Below are 20,218 nucleotides of genomic sequence, written 5' to 3'. Positions count from 1 at the left end.
ATCAGAGACGCGTCGTCCGCGCTGTTTTAGAGAGAGTAATGAGCGAGATTGTTGTACTGGATCCAATTCGGCTGAGAAGACTCTTAAACTCGCTGATAAATTCCAAGAAGGTGCATCCGAACGATTGACAATCTGGGAAACGAGACGCTGCCCATCTAAGGGCTATACCTGTTAGGAGTCGCAACACGAATGAGATTTCGGCTTGGTCGGTGGAAAAGGTTCGGGGGGGAACGATGAAAAACGAGGTTACACTGGAAAAGGAAACCACCACAATCTCCACTTTCTCCCGAAAACTTCTCAGGACTCGGTGACGAGTTTTCGGAGAGCGGGGGTTGCTACAGCTGTCACAGTAGCAGGGGGTGGAGCGCTAGGAGCCTGAGTGACAGGCTGACTCGATGCGGAAGTAAGGGATGCCGTCAGCTGGCTAAGCTGAGCGGCGACTAGCTGTAATTGTTCCTGCGTCGAGTTAACTGCTAAACCGAGCGCCTGTAATTGTTTCTGCTGAGCGGCTAATTGCCAACCGAATGCATCTGCTGGGCTTTGTTGGTCAGAGTTTTCTTCTGTCATGGTTTTTAAGTGTTTAGCCCACATGCAGATTCAGACGGGAGACAGGAACAATTTAAAGATGTTTTTTAAAGGCTCAGGCAATGAAAAAGACACTACGTGTGGCTCGGGCGAGGTCTGAACGGCAGTGCTGGAACGACTGCGGAAAGAAGGAGGAATAATATTCCGGAAGAACGAACCAGGGGAAAATACCAGAAGCTGCACCACTTACCATTTAGTCGAGAAGACCTATCCGGGGAGAGTAAGTGACGAGTGAACTCTGTGAACGTAACTCGTTGATGGTAACAGGTGGCTAAGTGACTGGAGGGCTGACAGATGGTAATGCTGCCGAGGGATCCGGAGCGCACCACAGTAGACGGGAGGAGCAGATGGAAGAACCAGAGTATTGCGAGTGAACCAGGTGAATCCAGGAAAGGGGGTCTCACGCCCGGCTTGGTATCACCAGGGGCGTATGATGTGAGATGCCAGAGCAAAATCTGAGCGGCGGGGATTCTGAGGAGCTGGTTCTTTGAGCACAACGCTAAGACAGGTGAGTAAATCCAAACACGAAAAACTAAGAACAACAGGAGACAAACATTAGACCAAAAACAGGATTCCAAAAGACTCACAGGTATGAGGTTCAGGAGACAGGTCAGAGGCCACGGCATACCACGACTGGGTTAACACTCTGGCGTCTTCCATCTGTCTGAGCACTCCTTAAGAAGCCAGTGGGAAGACGGTCCTGACGAGCTGCAGGTGTGGGCCACGCCCCCCAGCAGTGACGGACTGGGATTAAAAAACGGCCCTGGCATTTTCACCAACCAGCGGCCCACATGGGGACGCGCACGCACGCGCCTGCAACACACAGATATAACTTCACATGCACGGAAATAACACGCAAGTTTGTAGCCCCATTGGTGTTGAACTCTAACTCTAATATGCATAAAAACTGAACCAAGAAGCATTTCATTGTGTCCCGCAGGAATTTGCTTAGGCGAGGCGGTGAGTTGGGGGGGCGGGGGGGGCGCGACAACTTTTGCGCGGACCGACAGGCGGAGCGGGAGGGGGGGCGGGGGAGACGACGACAAGTTTTGCGCGGACCGAGGGTGGGGGGGGCGTATCCATGTGTTTTTTCCCTGCCATTCAGTATATGCACACGCAAAAGCAGCATCAACAAACCGCGTGTTAACGTCAAATAAACATGAAAGCATATCGAGTTTTTTTTTTTTTTTTTGGAATGTTGGCGAGGCGGTAGCGTGAGTTTGGCGAGGCGGCCGCTGCGGGAAACCCTGCATTTGGCTTATTAGTGGGCCGAGAGATAATGTAGGCCTACAATGAACAGGGTGAAAGGGGCCGCGCACACCCGACAATCATGCCACCTCGTGAATGGCCGACGGCCCACCAGGGCCCGCAGACCTTCTGGCATGCACGGAAAACACAGAGAACCCTGACAATACACACACACACACACACACACACATATATATATATATATATATATATATATATATATATATATATATATATATATATATATATATATATATATATATATATATATATATATATATATAAAGAAGAGGAAAAAAAAGGTAAAAAAAAGATTCCTTCCTTTTGCATTCTAATGTAAGGTAAGTTTTTTTATATACCACTTTTCAGTAACAACACATTTAAAGCCATGTGGGTAATACTACAGTCATTACATCCTCCCAACCAATCACAAACACAGACCCAGGAATGCTTTGTCACCAAACTCTGCCCCCTTCAGAGAGTTCAGAGAGCACTAGTTCTTTTTTTACAAACTTGCAGTTTTGGTAAAAAGTTGGTTGTATGAAGGCCCGAGTTTGAATTCATTGTTTGTGTGTACTGTATGTAAAAATAGGTCACAAACAACATCATAAATTGGTCAGGGCTGCACTTTAAATGCATGTTTTGAATTTGTTGATAATTATCGATATCAATCAGTACAATTTCTATTTTATCAAGACGCTTTTTTTCTTTATCGCCCAGTCCTATTAAAAGACAAGCAGCAGCATTCTGAACAAGTTGAAGGCATGAAAGAGAGGCTCGTCTGATCCTAGCACTAACTTAATTGCAATAATCTAACCAAATTGTCATAAAAGCATTGGATTATAATCTCCAAGTCATGCTTTGAGATGATTGGTTTTAGTTTGGCAACCTGGCACAACTGAAAGAAACCTTTCAGCAAAACACTGCTGACCTGCTTGTTTAACTTTAAATCTGAATCCAGAGTTATACCAAGATTTGTAACCTGTTGTTTAACATTTGGTTCCAGATCACCACGTTTTGGAAGAGGGGTTAGTGAATTACTGTTAGGACATAATAAATAACCTTTGTTTTCTTTTCATTGAAGCTCAGAAAATTCATGGCTAACCATGCTTTGATGTCATCAAGGCACTTTAGGACAGGTTGAATGGAGCATACATAGTGTTGCTTTATAGGAAGATAATCAGTGATCTGCCTAACAGTGAAAAGATTTCTCAAAATCAACCTTAATGGTAGATGCAAGGAAAGAAGCAGGGCACCATAAATCAAACATTGAGAACCACAGCTCCACAGGCAAGAGGTGCTTAAATGGACTTAGTTTTCTGTATACACACAGAATCTTCTGTCGTGCAGGTCTGAACAAAACCACTCCAATGCTGCACCTTTGAGCCCCAACAAATGTTCCAAACAGACTATTAGAATACTGTGGTCAAAAATATCCAATGCTGCTATTAGATCTAAAAAATACCAAAAATCACAAAACTTCCAGAAGAATTCAGGCTGCTCAAGTGCGAGCCACCAGAATACAAAGTAATATTGACAAATACTCCAGGATGGGTGTCGAAACGTTTTCTGAAAGAACTGAGTGACAGTCCAGTTGCCTCGGATTTAACCTTGTTTGCTGTTGCAATGACCCGGATTACCCTAACCCTAGTTCTGACCCGGATAACTAAGAATTTGCACACTCCTTTATAGAGAAACTAGTCCCGTGCCTTTATCAGGTAAGGTTTTGATCCATTCTTCCACACAAACTGTCTTTAAAACTTGAAGGTTCTGGAGATCCTTTCTATGCCTACTGATCTTCAGTTTTTTCCATTGATTTGTCATTGGAGACAGCTCTGACTGAGTAGACCATTTTAGAAGTTTTACTTTTTTCATTTGAAACTAATTGAAATCAAAAGGTTCCTTGGCTGCATGTTTGGGACTATCATCTTTCTTGGAAAACCAAACTTGTTTCATTTACATTTCATTAATTTACATTTCTCTATTCCTCCTTCCTTCAGTCATGCCATACCATACCACTGTATCTATACAGCACTCTCAAAACTACAAGACAGCTAACAAAGTTTCTAAGATCAGGATTTGGACCAAAATATCCCAATTCTTACAGAAGACAAGGGGATATTTTGCCTCACCTAAATTGTTTTGCATATAACACCACATAAATGTTAGAAATCATAGGCAAACCCATTTATCACATTATTATTACTATATCATGATTCAATCAGCTTTGTAGTTGTCATTTTGTATATATATTTTTTTTATTTCAGAACACCACTCTGTAGAAGAAAACCAATCTGTCTCCGGAGGAGAACTTCCTAAAACAGTGGTGTACAAACATGGGCCAGCATTGTAAAGTGGAAATTGCTTGGGAGCCACAAAGCTATTTTAGATAAAATGCAAACACTAATTGTATTGTGGTACCATTTATTTATTTATTGCTTTGATATGTTCAACATTGAAGGGGCTTGTCACGCACTGACTTTTGATGCCAGTAGCTCACTCTAGGTAGCATACAAAGGTTTTCCAATTAAATGATCGTGTCCTGTTGGTGTTTTATATTTTATTTCTGTGTTTTACACTTTAATTTTGCTCTGTTTTTAGTAAACAAAGTGCTTTTGTGTATATTTACCATAATAAGACCACATGAATGGAAATATGATATTGCACATGTGCGCAATGAGTAAACAAGGAGAAGCAATGGAGTCGAGCGAGTTGAGCAAAAAGACATTAAGTAACCTTGTAGATCAGGTTGGTCTTGGACCATGCCGAGCTTACAGTTTACTGCCAGGCAGTGCAGGATGGTCTACTGGCTCTTATAGTAGCTGTGTCAATTGTTGCCATCTTGCTCTCTGATAGTTCTGCGGTACTGCCAGATGATGGCACAACATTTGTGTACTGATCGCACCCGGTGCAAAATTCTTTCCAGGCTAAAAAAGGACATAGTGAACACTATAACAACAAATATTGTTTTATGTGAAGAAGAATATATGCTTTTTTGTGTGTTTTCTTTCAAAATACATGACTTGGCCCCTTTAAACTAAACAATGATGATAGGATGAAAGAAAGTAGTCTAATGTTTTTTATCTATAATTCATGTTAAATCCAAAATATGTAATGAATCTCACATGTTTTCCTTTTCAAAAGAAAGATATACTATTTTAGATTTTTTTTTTCCGTCAATGTTCAAAGGCTATTCTCAGCAACAAGAATTACAGTCTGTGGCAGCACAAAATCATTCCAAGGGCCACAAGTGGCCCCCGGGACACCCCTATCCTTAAAATCTTGTTCCCTTAACTTAGCTGTGATGACATAAAGCAGTGGGGGTATTTTAGCCTCATCAACGACACAAAACAGGTGCAGGAGATTCGTGTTCAGTGGCTGATGAGACCTCCTAGCATCTGTGTGCGGCCATTCAGTACCGCCACCACTGTGTGAACTCATTGTGAGCGTGGTGTGAAAGCAACAGCTCCAAGACCTTGAGCAACACTCAACTGAATGGACCTGTGCCATTAAATATTCTGAAGCTTAGCACTTTAAACACTTCATGCCTCAGAGGGGCCCTCCATCTGGCCCTAGGGCAGAAAGGAGGGGCCATTTGGGGGCCTGGGGGGGTTTATCAGCGGGAGTCATTACTAACTCACCTCAGCAAGAGGCTAATGGTGGTAAACAATGGCCGAGACTGTGCTGGGATTAGGCTAATGTTCTCCTAGACAAAAACAGGATTTTCAATGTTTGGTTTAGATTAGGGAGAGCACAAAATAATTCAAATTAAAAGTTAACTACAGCTTCTAATCTTTATTGCCTTTAATTCATATCACTATTTATTCCCATCCCCATTTAAAGGTAATTACCAATTACATGATTACACATGTTTTCAATTTGCCAGTCTGAATTAAAAGAAAGTAATAGAGGTTGTTCTTTTCCGGTCCTACTCACAAAAATGCATTTTTTTCTTAAAACAGCACTTACACATGTGTTATAGAAACTTTTGAACATCATTGCTTTACTCTGCAGGGTCTGTAATCAAAGGTCTGGGCAGCAAATGTCTTCAGAGCTTCTGCAGACAACTTGAAATGGCTTGAGAGTTGTTGTTCCCGGCACCACTGCCAACCATTAAGGTTTTAACCTCCTTCATTTCCAACCAGGGGTACCCCATAGGAAAAAATGTAAATCATCTCAAAAGCTCATATATATATTTAAAATCTTCTTTTTTGGGGCCCCTGTCAATCAGGGGCCCTTGGAATTGTACTAACTCATCCATCCCCATATGACACCCCTGCTTCCACCTCCCATTGGTGACCTAGGCACTGGGTTACTTTGTATTCTGGAAAACCCTGGAGAAGTCTGGAATCCTTACAACAAAAATTAGGTAGGGACTTTGAGTACAGCATCTCTATAAGCTGGCGAACTGTGTTAAGAAGTAACTGGTAAGGTGAAAATGGATGACCTGGAAGTTTTTACACTTAATGTATGTTTCAGACGATTTGGGCAATTTTGTCCTTCAAACCCCATGGAAACAGTTTGGGGATAAACGCTTCCTGTTCCAACATAACTGCACACTAATGCACAAAGTAAGATCCACAAAGACATGGACTAGTGGGTTTAGTGGAGAGGAACTTGACTGGAGTCAACTTGATGGAACACCTTTGGGAAGGATTAAAGTGTAGTAGGTGAGCCAAGCTTTCCTGTCCAGCATCAGTGTCTGACCTTATAAATGCTCTCCTGGAAGAATAGTCAAAGATCCCAACTAACACTCTCCTGAACCTTGTTGCAAGCCTTTGCAGAGGACTTAAAGCTGTTACAGCTGCAAAGGGTCTGACTGCATATTAAACCACATGGTTCAAGAATGAGACGTTGTTAATGTTAACATTTGTGTAAAATCCCAATACTTTTGGCAATATAGTGTATAGGAAACAATTGTGCAATATATAATTATAGCCATATTAGTGTCCTTATTAAAAATATAATATAGGAATGCTTGGAATGTTGACATGGCCCACACTTTGCATGCCAACAGGATATTCAGCTTGTTGGATTCAATAGCGTGCAGCCTTAATGCTAGGTATTTACTGTAAAAGGGGTTATCAATGTGGACAACAGACCCAGCTCTCAGTGGTCATTTGTTTTCATTGTTTTACTAACATAATCTGATCAAACATACAGTGAAATACAAGAATTTGCAGTTTGTATTTCTGTGACAATTTTTTTTCTAAAATATAATTATTTACTGGGCGATATTATAAAGTGTCAGGTATCATTATGGTATATTGCCTGTTGTCATTTAGTTACAATGATTACCACAAAAGTAATATTTCGAGTTTGTCAAATGCATTTTTGGAATAACAGCTCAGATCTCAGTCCTCAAACACAATCTTCTCATCTGTCCCTTTGGGTGAACTAATTGCCCACCCCTATGTTGGACACATGTTTTAAAGTTGGAATTTCATAAAATGATATTAACAAATACATTAATATTTAATTTTGTTTCCCCCTAAAAATGTTCGAGTTTTATCACATTCAAAATATGTCAGCTTTGGGATTTGTTGATTGAGAAGTAAAACCAGAATCTTTAAACTCTTAAATTTATAATGTGTGATCACAATATTCAGTTTGAAAATAGATCTCACTTTTCAGAGTTTGAAGATACTGGTTTTACTTCACAATCAACAAATCTTAATGTTTTTTGGGTCACAGTGAAAACAGCTTTTGTTTTTAGATTGATATTTTACTAGCTGATAACCATAGTTTAATCTGTCAGCAATAAGTGTTATTTTAGATGCTTTCAGTTGGCTTTATCACGTATTGTACATTTTTGTGTTATGATTGCATACCTATAATACATTTCAATTAAGCACCTTTATTATCCTTGACTTTTAATGAATTTCTCATTCTTTTAAAAGAACATCATGAACTGCTGTCTTTATGAATGTGCTGAATTTTCAAACCCAGTTCATGGTTGTTGTTTTTTGTTTTTTGCATTTGCTTAGTTGGATCACTTCTGTTCCTCAGAACAGAACATCTGCCTGTTGGGTTTTTTTGTCTCATAAATGGCTGACCTGTGTGACCGCTTTCCTTTGTTTATTAAGTACTGTTCACTTGTCAATTAGCAACGTGAAACCTTCATGAACTGCCTCATCTGTGTTCAGATGGAGAATGAGGTGAGAAAAGCTCCTTTCATCAAAGTAATTAGACAAAAGAAGGCAGCCATCTGTTTATGCTCTCTAATATGTACTGTGCTTCTCCAATTTTCCAATCTTCCTTTGTCTCTTTTTCTCCACATAGTTGTCCTTGAGATTGTTTCTTAATGTGATGCCCACCTACATTTTTTTTCTCTGCAGGTACTGCTTTCCCTTTGGACGACCAGATGGGGCCTTGAAAGCAACACTTTCGCTTCTGGAAAGGGTGAGAGAAGACTCTGAAGTACTTTTGCCTTTTAATGTTTGCAGTCAGCTTTGTAGCATAGCCCTGAGTCTTGTATGTAAGATAAGATAAGAATTCCTTTATTGGCCCGCAGTGGGGAGATTTGGGTATAACAGTGGCAAACACAGAGTTACACACAATTATTAGTAATAAAAGAAGAAAAAAGACCAAACTAGTCTAATCTAAAAATAGTTCTTAAGAAACACTATGAGCAGAAGATAAAAAGTAAATACCAGAGTAAATAAATATAAAATATTGCACAGTGGGAAATACATTTTTTACAGAGGAAAAGACTCCATTCTCTTTACATACACAATACTACGATAGGCAATGTGCATGATAGTGCAGCAGCATCCGGAAGTAGCTAAGGCATGTGCAAGTTACCTTAGCATATAGGGACAGTCTAAATGGTTGATGATTGGATCAGAGCTGTGCAACCATTAGCATTATGTGAACAGTCTGTTGTGAGCAGCAGAGATTATAAAGTCTGACAGCAGCTGGAAGAAAACAACCTGCAGAAGCGCTGCTTAGAGCATCTGGGATGCGGCAGTCTGTCACTGAAGGAGCCCTTTAGCTCTGTAACAGCTCCATGCATGCGGTGGGAGACATTGTCCATCAGTGCCGAAATATATTCAGGGGCTAGTGATGGAATATAATACTTACAATGAATAGAAGAGTAAACTGGGTACTCCTTTGCCCAATTCTCACTGTTTTGGAGTCAGACCCAAGCTTTTCTTTCATTTTTTTCTATATCTGACTTTTTCAGTCTACACTGATAAATCTTACTCTAAATGGGGATGGTGTCTGCAATCAGAGAAAGACTTTTTTCCATACTGCTGTTCGTGATTGTGCAAACAATTGGGTAACTTCAAGCTCTATCGATGCTTGAAGTTATAACAGGGCTGACACAGACATATTTGATGGCTAGGCTGGTTCCAGTTTTGGAACAACCTTCTTTTGCCAAATGGACATTACTTAGTGTTTTCCAAGGTTGGAGCACACATTGAGAGAGAGATCTATGATCATTTCTATGTGCACAGACTAGATGGTGCAGTCCTCCATGATGCCCTCCTTTCTTCGCCTCACCCGGTATGTTCTCTGCAAGTTCGAGACAAAGATGGGTGTGGAAAAAGTTGATTTTGTTTGTTGAGTTATATCTCTCCTAAATTTGACCACATGTTTTGAAACATTACCCTGGTGAAAGACTCAGTTTCTGTTTACTGAATTATCTCGAATTAGAGAAAGAGGCCCATAGAATCACAAATTCTCCTCCATACTTAACTGTGGACATGAGGTGTTTTTTCCACATGTTTATTATTTGCTTCATTCAAAACTACCTGGAGTGTTTACTGAAAAATTCAATCTTAATTTGATGTCACAAAGGTCCATGGCTCCAGTTGAAGTCGTAGATGGGTTTAGAAAACTCAACTCATGTTATGTTTTTGATGTGGGGAAGAGAAAAATACTTTTTTCTGGCATCACTCCCAACAAATCAGTTGACATGTAAATTATTCAGTGGTTCTTTTGGGGATCTGGTGACCACACTTCCTGTGCCCTGTGAGGCATCTGAGTGAATTTTGCCCTCATTCAGGGGTCTAACCATTATCTCAGAAATGAGGGGGAAACATTCTTACAGAGATTTATCATCCTCTCGTTCCTCTCCTTAGTGGCTAAAGAACTACGTAATCACTAACGGCCACAGTACAGCACCAGGGGACTGACTTTAGTTTTTTAAACTACTGTAATACTAACAAAATCAAAAGTTTTAGCTTCCAAACTCTGGTTGAGTTGGCACAATGACCCTCGAACATCTACATGAGTAGCCAGATCATTAAGTGCCACATGAAATGTCTCTTCCCTGACTCTGCTCTTTGTATTGTTGCAACAGAGATTTATTTTAAATATGTGGAAAGCCATAGTGAGTGCAACTACTGTACAGAAGTTAAAGAGGATTGGGTTTGTTCCTCATATTAACTAACTAGCAAGGAATGTAACATAGGTAACACAATTAGTATTCTTGTTAACTAGCTTAACATGATATATCAGCACGTATTAACTAGTCATCATTAAGCTAACATCTGGATGCAACAGCATTACTCAACTTACACGGATTGTTTGAAAAAAGCCATTTGGTGGCTCTGGCTGGTTTGCAGAACATGATTCTGATACACCCCTTGCAGCACCACTCAGCAACACATCTCCTGTTGGTGATCCACCGGATGCCCACGTTAGTAATGTGCATGCTGATGGTGTGTTTAAAGACGGCTCGGAAAAACACGTTACCACATGTTGATAATGGATCAAACGCTTGTAACGGCTGGAAAAAGTGCAGGGGACAGAGAACACAGGTACAAGAATTGTGAAGAACATGTCCCACTTGTACCCTGCGCCGATTACACCCATGCCCCATTCTTTAAATATAACACAATTTGTGTAAATCATTTGTACTAGATTTATTCTGTTTGTTCATTTCATAAAACATTTTTATTTGTGCCACTTAGTGGGAGCTGTATGAACATCCAGTTGATGGTCTGGGTCGATGAGTTTACCTGATAAAGGGTTGGTGTGGAAAAACAACAGCGAACACTACCATAGAGGCCACTATCACACACTTCGTAAAGATATGAGGAGCTAGAGAAAGGCCAAACAGCAGGTAGCAACTAAATGAGTGTGCTCAGTGAAATAAACCAGAGATATTACCTGTAGTCTGGGTGAATACGAAAATGGAAATTAGTGTCCCTCAAATCTATCGAGGTAAAATATTCTCCTAAAAAGATTGCCTAAAAGAACATCAGTGCAAATCATCTGAAAATGCAGATCTTTCAGATACTGGTTCAGACTCTGAGGCTCAGTATTGGTTGAAAAAAAGTGAAGTTCTTTGGTTTATGTTTTTTATTTGTTTTTGTTTTTTGTCCAGGAGTATTTGTGTTTTGTGATACAGAACCTGATCTCATACAGGATCTTTTAACAAGGTTACCTTGACCCTCGAAGCAGGTGGAAGCTTATGGCAGAACTGTTACCTATATCCCTGGAACATTGTTTTGGACAACCACAGTCCTACACCTGCACCCACTGAACTCTGCAAGGTGGAGCCTCTCCAATCTTTGTAGCCAGGGCTGTTTGTGGTTTCTTCTGATGCTTGCTGCTTGCAGTCCCAGACTGATAATGTGCAGAACTAGGGTGCAACACATTATCAATCTGGCTGGCCAGGTTAGGTAATCCAAACTGTGGTATCCAAAGATGCAAGCCAGAGCTACCAAAAAGTAACACATTGTCCTTTGTTGTAATTATGATCAAATAACAAATAGGCTAAAAGACATGAAAACGACTTTGGATTTTGGATTAATATTTAGCATATTGGTTTTTTTTTTCATTCATTTCAGAAATCTATAGAGATTTCTTTCACATAAAGTGAAATATTTATAGCCTTAATTGTAAAGTTGGCTGACAGACAATGACATCTCAAATTTCAGTGTTTTAGAACATGAATTTAAAAAAAATTATTGTTTCAATGGAGATGTCAGGCATCTAAAAAGTATGGTCCTTTCTATATTTTTCCTTTTTGGTTGGGCCGTCTTTAGGGTGAACAAGGCAGCATGGCAGCCTATGGTTCAGAAAAGGTTTAACGGAAGCCCAGGTTTCCTTCATAGCAGCCTTCAGGTCATCTGCATCCCTGGGTCTGGTGTCTCTTATCTAACATCTTGACAATACCCCATAGATTTGCTATGGGCTTCAGGTCATGGGCAGCAAACTTCGAAGAGTTCAAATTGCCCTTCAGTGGAAGACATGGTCCTTCTTTCTGCTCAGTGCTCTTGCTCTGCATCCATGGCACCTCTTCTTTGACTCATCTAGGATTTAGCACTGTAGTTGAGGTATCAGTTGAGTGTTCGAGATGTTGATCAGCTCGTCCCAGTTGTAAAAAAAAAATAAAATAAAAAATTATTGCTATGGTTACAAATCTTAACAAATCTCCAAAAGTAAGAGAAAGATCAACTAAAATTCTTCTAGACGCATCTTATCCAAAACCAGAGGGAGTTTAGGCTCAAAAAAGCAATGTTTCAGCTAGAAAATGATGATTTAAATTGTTTGAGGGGAATAAATCAGAATGAAACTACGAGAACTACATTATCGTCCTGCCACATTAATTGGTGCAATTCTATAACTCTTGACAATCCTCTCAATGCTGTAGTAATCCCTGTTCCTGCTGCACCTTTGCTACTAAACCTTTTCATTCCATTCAACTTTCTATGTTGTCATGTTTAATATGCTGCAACCTTTTCCATGTATTTGGGGTTTTCGTTATCTGGTACATTACATTGAAATGACTGTTGTCATTTCAGCTTTTAACTTTTTGTTCTCTCTTTTTTCTTCATAGTAGGCACACCTGGTCTGACGTTCTGTTAACTGTGACATCATCCAGAGAAGACGGATCACCCGCTACTACCATCTAATGTAGAACAGATTACTAGATCAATGTGTGCTTCTGTGCTTTTTTTTGTCTCTCTTGTTGTGTCTCTGCTCTGTCTTCTGTAACCCCCAGTCGGTCGAGGCAGATGACCGTTCATACTGAGCCCGTTTCTGCTGGAGGTTTTTCCTTCCCGTTAATGGGTGGTTTTTCTTTCCACTGTCACTTTATGCTTGCTCAGTGTAAGGGATTGCTGCAAAGCAATGGATAATGCAGACAACTCTCCCTGTGGCTCTACGCTTATCCAGGAATGAATGCTGCTTGTCGGGACTTTGAAGCAATCAACTGGTTCCCTTATATAGGATATTTTTGACCAATCTGTATAATTTGATTGATTTGACTTTGTAAAGTGCCTCGAGATGACATGTTTCATGAATTGGCGCTATATAAATAAAATTGAATTGAAAATTGAATTGAGTTGGTAGCAATTCACTCTGTGTAACGAATGTTGAGATTCCTCACAATATTCTTATTCTCTGAGCTGTGCTTGTATACTGCAACATGTGTGTTCCAGATGCAGGGGCAGCCTAGCCTCATATGTCCGGCATCATCACCAGCCTAGTTCAACCCCGGATAAAACAGTATCATTGACAATCTCCAACAGTTAGATCAGCCTACATGTGAATTTTCTAGATTGTAAATCTTTTCTAGATTGTAAATCTTCATCGGTGGCTGCACAAGCAGCCACCAATGACTATTTTGATGACTGGTGGTGGTATCACAAGCAGCATTAGTCAGTCAAAGCAATGAGTAAATGTTATTAAACATGGTAGAGCCCTCTTATGTATTGATAGATACATTACACTCCATTACCAGGATCTTTTGAAATTTGACAAGAGTTTCATTGGGGTTTGCAAGGTGTCAAATGGTACCACTTGAACTGCTTAAATAAGGGATTATTTTGTAATATTACTTAAAATTTCATCTTACCGCTGAAATATTTTTCTCATTTCCTAAATGTGAATAATTCTGTAACTTTCAGGTTCTGATCAAAGACATCACCACAGTTGTTCCTACAGAAGAGACAAAGAAACGAGTTCAAAGGTGTTTGGAAAAGGCAGCCCAGATCAACTACAGTCAGCTGATGGACTATGCTCAGATCAATGGTGGGAATTGTTAAAGCTAGAATTAGCTAAGAAACGTGTTGACACACAAACACAAAAGTCTGTGTTCTTATGTTTCTTTTGGAAAAAAATTGAAATTTTTGTAATTCTAAATATTATACATGTCATTGTACCATATTTGAGTAAAACTGGTCAAAAAAAGTTTGTTTTGAAACTAAACCAAAATCTGTGGAATATTTTAGGAGCGAGACTCAGCGTAACAAAACGAACCATATAATTTTATTTCACTGAAGTCAATGCATGATTTCCACAGCAGAACACATCAAGCATGAGCAGGTTTCTTATGTCAGCTCTACAATCTGACAATGTTTCTTGCTTTGTTTGAACGTTCAGTGGATTCAGAGGAAGTACCGGAGAAAAGACTGGAGGATACGCTGAGGTTGGGAGAGCTGTGCATTGAAGTCCTTCAACAGAATGACGAGCATCACTCAGAGGTACAGCCTATATGTACTATATCAGCTTTCAGTTGAATGGTGCAAGGGTATTTTTTTTGGGGGGGCGGTTGGCGGAAGGGTCAGCAGCACTTATTTTTTTCTGTACTAGCCAACATTTATCAGGTGTTGAACTATCTGTTCATCTCGCTGTTGTGATTAGATTGTAGACAACTTCAAATTTCCATTCCTCAACAAATACATTTTCCTTATTTACACACAAGAATAAACAAAGTGACCATGAAGTGCAGCAAGACTCAGTACATCAGAAAAACAGAGGTAAAACTTACAGATAACAAGAAATTAAGTATCATGGAAAACGTACTTCAGCCCTAAATGAGCTGCCTAAACCTAGCCCCCTGTGTTTTTTGCACCCAGTTTATTTTCCTTCCTTTAAACATTCTGGACAGAATGCTATGCTCCAACAAGGTTAACTTGGTTTCACAAAACTGCAAAAATGTTACCAAGAACCATCCGTGGATATTCTGGTAATTGGGTTTGCCAGAATATGCAAGGAGTCCATGCACCTGCAACGATCCACACAGTCACCATATATGATGCTTCCAGAATACAGTTCTCGAAATATGACAATATGGATCCTTTTTATTTTCTATGAAGCAGAGATTTAGTTTTTAATGGATTAAACATGAATCCAAAATTACACTATATGTATAATGTTATATGAAAATTTAGTACACGCCTCTTACTCTGCTCAGGAACTCTGCACAGGGAGGAAATTGTTGAAAAGGCACACTCTGGTTGAGCTCTCTTGCAGTTTTGATTGTGTGCAGACCAGACTTACCAACAGAGCTGTTTTCTGGCTTCATAAACAAAGTCATTTGCTTTGCAGGTCCTAGTTATTAATGAACGGAGCTATGCAGCAGTCAGGTTTCCATCAGACGACGGTTGGTGTAAGGAAGAGCTGAGATTCTGCCTAGTGGGTCACAGAACAGACAGGCTGAGAGATAACACTGTGAATATCAGTGAGAGGCTTCATTTGCAGGGAATTTACATATTTGAAGATATAATAATAATAAAAAATAATAATACATTGGATTTGTAATGAACTTTATATTTATACAAATCCCAAAGTGCTACATAGTAAAACAGGTAAGTGCTAAATAAAAGCACGTGGAGAGCATGAAAAAAAGAAGACAATAAGTAAAAGGGCAAGAGTTCAATTAAAAGCTCTCCTAAAAAGGTGGGTTTTAAGGCTGCGTTTAAAAGCATCCACAGTCGGTGGGGTCCTCATGTGGTCCGGGAGAGCATGTCACAGCCGGGTAGCAGATGAGAAGAAAGCCCTATCTCCCATTGTACATCGCTTTGTCCTTGATGGTTTCAGCAGATATGTTGAGGTAGATCGGTGGGTGCGTGCTGAAGTCTGTGGGGTGAGAAGCTCCTTGAGGTATGGTGGGGCATCACCATGGATGCACTGGTGGGTAAGGAGGGAGACCTTGTAGTGGGACAGGAAGCCAGTGAAGAGATTTGAGGATGGGGGTGATGTGGTCATGTTTGCGTACCCTCATCAGGATCCGAGCAGTTCTGTTTTGTATGTACCGCAGCTTCTGAAGGCTTCTCTCAGGGATCCCGATAAAGAGAGCATTGCAGTAGTCCAGCCTGGAGGAGACAAAAGGGTGGATAAGCTTTTCCGCATCTCCAGGAGTGAGTGTGGGACGAAGTTTGGCAATGTTTCTGAGGTGGAAGAAGGAGGTCTTGCAGAGGTGTTTGCTGTGAGCCTCAAAGGTCAGATGAGAGTCCATTTTAACACGCAGGTTAGTGGCAGATGTTGAGAGTGGAAGAGTTTGTCCAGAGAAGGTGATGCTGGTGATGTGAGATGACTGAAGCTGGTATGGAGTGCTGACTAAGATGGCTTCAGTCTTGGAGCTATTTAGCTGAAGGAAGGTTTGCTTCATCCATGCCTTTACCTCCTCCAGGCAGGTGGTCAAAGTTGATGATGGCAGGGCAGCAGAGGGAGTTGGGTTTGTCCTGATGTAGAGCTGAGTGTCATCAGCATAGCAATGGAATGAAATTCCATGCCGGCTGATGACATGGCCAAAGGGTAGCATGTACAGAATAAACAAGGTGGGACCGAGCACTGAGCCTTGAGGGACACCACAGATGACGTTGTGAGCCAGGGATTTAGCCTTTCCCAAGGCGACATACTCAGTTCTTCCAGTGAGGTATGATAAAAACCAGTCATAGACAGACTCAGAGACACCGATAGTGGAGTTTAAACGATGGACTTAAAGATATGTCATATCAAATGCACAAATTACTAAATTCTATGATATTCCAAAATTTTATATATCTAATTCCACATTTTTATATATCTAATTCCATAATTATGGCAGCATTTTCTGCACCATAGCTTGGGTTTCGATTCAGTCCAGATCCAGGCTATGGTGCTGCCTTTGAGAAAGGCTGATTAGCACAATGCGACCGCTGTCAACTCTGTCAGGTGCTGGTAATGCCATGCAATGTTTCTCTCAGGCTTCCTCTATGTCTGCCGGTGTGTTCTCAGTGTTTGACTGTTATATGCTGCAATAGTTTTAGCGTCATTCATGTTGCTGCCACTTAAATCTAGTACTCCCTTTGGTTGGGTTCATCCACATCAGACCATTCCTTCAGCTTTTTTCTTATTGATTAGTGAGGTCTTTTTTACAGCGGATGAGGAAATAACATGTACTCAAAAACAACTTATCTATAGTCTGTTTCAAGATGTCATGTGTTTTTAATGACCAGCTATCTGTTCCAGTGAGGATGATGCTTCGGTTGGCCGGTATCTCACCTAGACATAAGCATTGGGAACTTTGGATGCATTATATCCTTACAGGGGCATTAGCTCTGTGTCCTATATGAGAGCTCTTTGAAAACTAATGATCAAGCAGTATTTTAAGTGTTATCAAGTTTGCTAAACTTTTAGATGTCAGGAATCCTGTATGTTAAATGTGTGACCTGCTGTCTGACAAGTTGTCTAACTTGTTTATGTTGGCTTTTAACAGGTACAGTTCAGCTCTGAATAGCCTACCATTCAAATCATTTTCAGCTGAAACCCGGCTGTCATTTCTTTCTATTCCGAGCGGCAGCAACAAAAGTGCCACAACTCTCTTGATCATTTCATTTATATTCTTGATTGCTTTTCACAGCTCTCCCCATCTTCGTTTCATTTGGCAGTACTTGCCTTAAAGTGGCAGATTACACAACAAGTGGTGGCTTTGCATTAACGGCTGCAGCAGAGACATGATGAAAACAACGCCTACGGCCCATATGCGCCTTGATATGGATGCCAAAGTGTAGAACTGATCAATCATAGGTGTTAGGATGTGGTGGTTCTATCAGCCCTAAGTGGCAGTATGGCGCTCAGGCATCTGTTTCTAAACTATTAATAACACACCGTGCTCCACCGCTGCCATAGCAACCAGTGGCTCTCTTTTCTAATGTTCAGAAGTTATGTTAACGACAAATTAGAACCTTTTTGTCAAAGATCTGCCGCAAAGCTGTCACAGCTTATATTTAGACATCAGAATTGTTTGCATGATTAATGTAAATGTCAAGTACATGCTCGCTGCATTTTTTACTTCAGTTGTTGTTCCTTCGTTAGGATATCAAACACTTAGTCAATCTTGTTGCAGCTTTCTTTGTTTTATAGTATTTGTCTTGTGAGATCTCCCTTTGTATGTTTAAGACCAAGCTGGTTCAGCAGACTACATTTATAATACAAACCTGAGACACCCAGATAGGATATGTTAAGAGACCAATCGCAGGAGTACTGCCTAACCAGAAACGCTGACTCTTTACATGTTGTTTTATTGTTTTAGTGATAAAAGTAAAACATGGCAGAAAATAATATTATTTATTTTTTAAATATAGGAATAATATGCCTGGGCAAGTGTATGTTAATGTTCAAACAAATTCAAGGTACATACTATGCATTATTATGGAGTTTGATTATTAAGGTCTTCATCTGTGAGAAGGAGAATTTTAAATCCTTTTCTGGATTTAACAGAGAGCCAAAGAAGAGAAGCTAAAATAGGAGAAATCTGATTTCTTCTTTTAATCATCTTGCTGCAGCATTTTGGATGAGTGGGAGCCACTCAACAGCATTTTATGGATTAATCCTATCAGTCCTAACACACCTGTTCTATATCAAGCTGATATAGAACAGGTGTTCCATATAAAGTTTGATCATTTTTCTTCCAATTGAGATCTGGTGTTCTCAATGGTGTTATTTTATTTTATTTAGCAGTGTTTAAATGCACTGTTGGATTTAATATTAAGACATTTCAGGATTCATTCAGAATTTTCCAAAAATGTCTACACAAACTAGAAAAAGGAGGCAGTTTGTCTCAAATATTAATTCAACCTTTGTTGGACTTAATGAGGAATTTTGTTTATGAAATTATTTAGGGAAGGTTGCGTTTAGTTTCTTTTTGTAATCATGCTCTCTTTTCCATCTCTTTTAACTTTCTGCCTTTGGAAGGGAAGAGAGGTAAGTTCATTGTTTTGTTTCTGCCTTTTGATCATCTGCAGTAGGACCCATCTGTCTGTTATATTTGGGAAGTTAGTGGAGCATGGTGAATACATGTCTCACAGCATCAGTATTTATGAGTGTAGAAATGTGTTGTACAGTTATTTTGAGTGATATATATAAATAGGATTATGCACATTTTTGACATGTCATTAAAATAAATATATGTTGACTCTGGAGGAATCTTGTCCTCAGAACGTATACAACCACATAAGCTCTGTTCAGCACCCTCTTTTAACTCTCTTGAAGTCAGAAACCTTTGACTTAGTTGGAGCAAAGGACATGTTTAATTTGTTCCTTGTCCATAAATCTTTTAAATCATTGTATCACATTTTTGTCTTTATTTTTGAGTATTTGGTTGTCCTTCATGATGTTTTTGCTGTTCTGTATTTTGCTACCATTATTGTATTTCCTTTGCTTTTTCTGCTTGTTTGTTGTTGTTGTTGTTGTTTTTTTCAGTTTCTCTTCTTTCCTAACATCTCTTTATCTTACCTCCATCTATTTTCTCACTTTCTCGCAACTTCAACTTTGAACTTCTTTTGTCTTCTATTGTTTAGCATTTTAACCCTTGTGTCAGTTAACAGTAGCATCTGAACAAAATATCTTTTTCCTTCAGCAGGGATGAAAAAGGAAGATAGTCACTTTTGAAGGTTTAACATTTCTCTAAAGAGCTGTTTAAAGATAAGTTTTGGCTTATTGCTAAACAACCATCTATGTATCTCCAAATTAAAAGCACCATACAGTACCATTGTCCCTCTTTGACAAATCTTTGGGCTGCAGCTCTGTAGTGTTTTTGGCTAGCTGGCTTACATGGAGTCCATGTCCTGTGCCTCACCAAAAGTAGTCACACACTCTGACCTGCAAGCAAGTTACCTTCAAAAGCTCCTTAATTATTAAATAAATTCCTCCAATCTGACCGTAAGTGCAGCTGTCCTGTGGATGCCTCAGCTGTTTGATAATGAATAGCAGTGAAGAAACCACAACATTTAACTCAATTCAGCTTATTTATATAGTGCTAATTCACAACAAGTGACGTCTTAAGGCTCTGGAAAGAAAAGCAAACATCCAATTTATCATCGGAAATATACAGTTTAATCATACAGAAAGAATCCAAGTTAGTTATTAAACAATGCTGTCAAGTCCAGTTTATTTTTCAGATTGTTAAAATGTTTTTTTTATGTCAGAAACCCAGCAGGTTGTATAGAGTCAATGACTATCAGCAGTCACGCCTCCTGAACTAGCCTGTAGCGGTACTGGACAGTCAATTGCATCAAACAATCCCTCATACTAATCCTCCAAGTAGCACCATGATGACCAAGGAACACAGCAGACAGGCCAGAGAACTAAACATACAGCCAGAGATGCAAAGGCATGGTGTAGATCACAGCATGTTTATCTGTTGCAATGACCCAGGTAA

General features: G+C 39.8%; 1 protein-coding gene across 5 annotated transcripts in view; it reads left to right on the top strand.

Moving 5' to 3' along the window:
• The window catches only part of cadps2 (Ca++-dependent secretion activator 2), a 216,673-nt gene that overhangs the window by 106,971 nt on the left and 89,484 nt on the right, over nucleotides 1-20,218 (top strand). For 3 of the 5 annotated variants that reach the window (XM_036145521.1, XM_036145518.1, XM_036145516.1), the window contains exons 14-17: nucleotides 8,172-8,235; nucleotides 13,701-13,824; nucleotides 14,176-14,276; nucleotides 18,754-18,762. In XM_036145521.1, the coding sequence (XP_036001414.1) occupies nucleotides 8,172-8,235; nucleotides 13,701-13,824; nucleotides 14,176-14,276; nucleotides 18,754-18,762 (298 nt within the window). The remainder of the gene's footprint in view (nucleotides 1-8,171; nucleotides 8,236-13,700; nucleotides 13,825-14,175; nucleotides 14,277-18,753; nucleotides 18,763-20,218) is intronic. The other 2 variants (XM_036145524.1, XM_036145517.1) reach the window with 1 other exon arrangement.

This window comes from Fundulus heteroclitus, chromosome 2 (genome assembly GCF_011125445.2).
Source record: "Fundulus heteroclitus isolate FHET01 chromosome 2, MU-UCD_Fhet_4.1, whole genome shotgun sequence".
In the NCBI taxonomy this organism is placed as follows: Eukaryota; Metazoa; Chordata; class Actinopteri; order Cyprinodontiformes; family Fundulidae; genus Fundulus; species Fundulus heteroclitus.
Note: the sequence above shows the minus strand (reverse complement) of the source record. Positions and strands in the feature narration are given on the sequence as shown.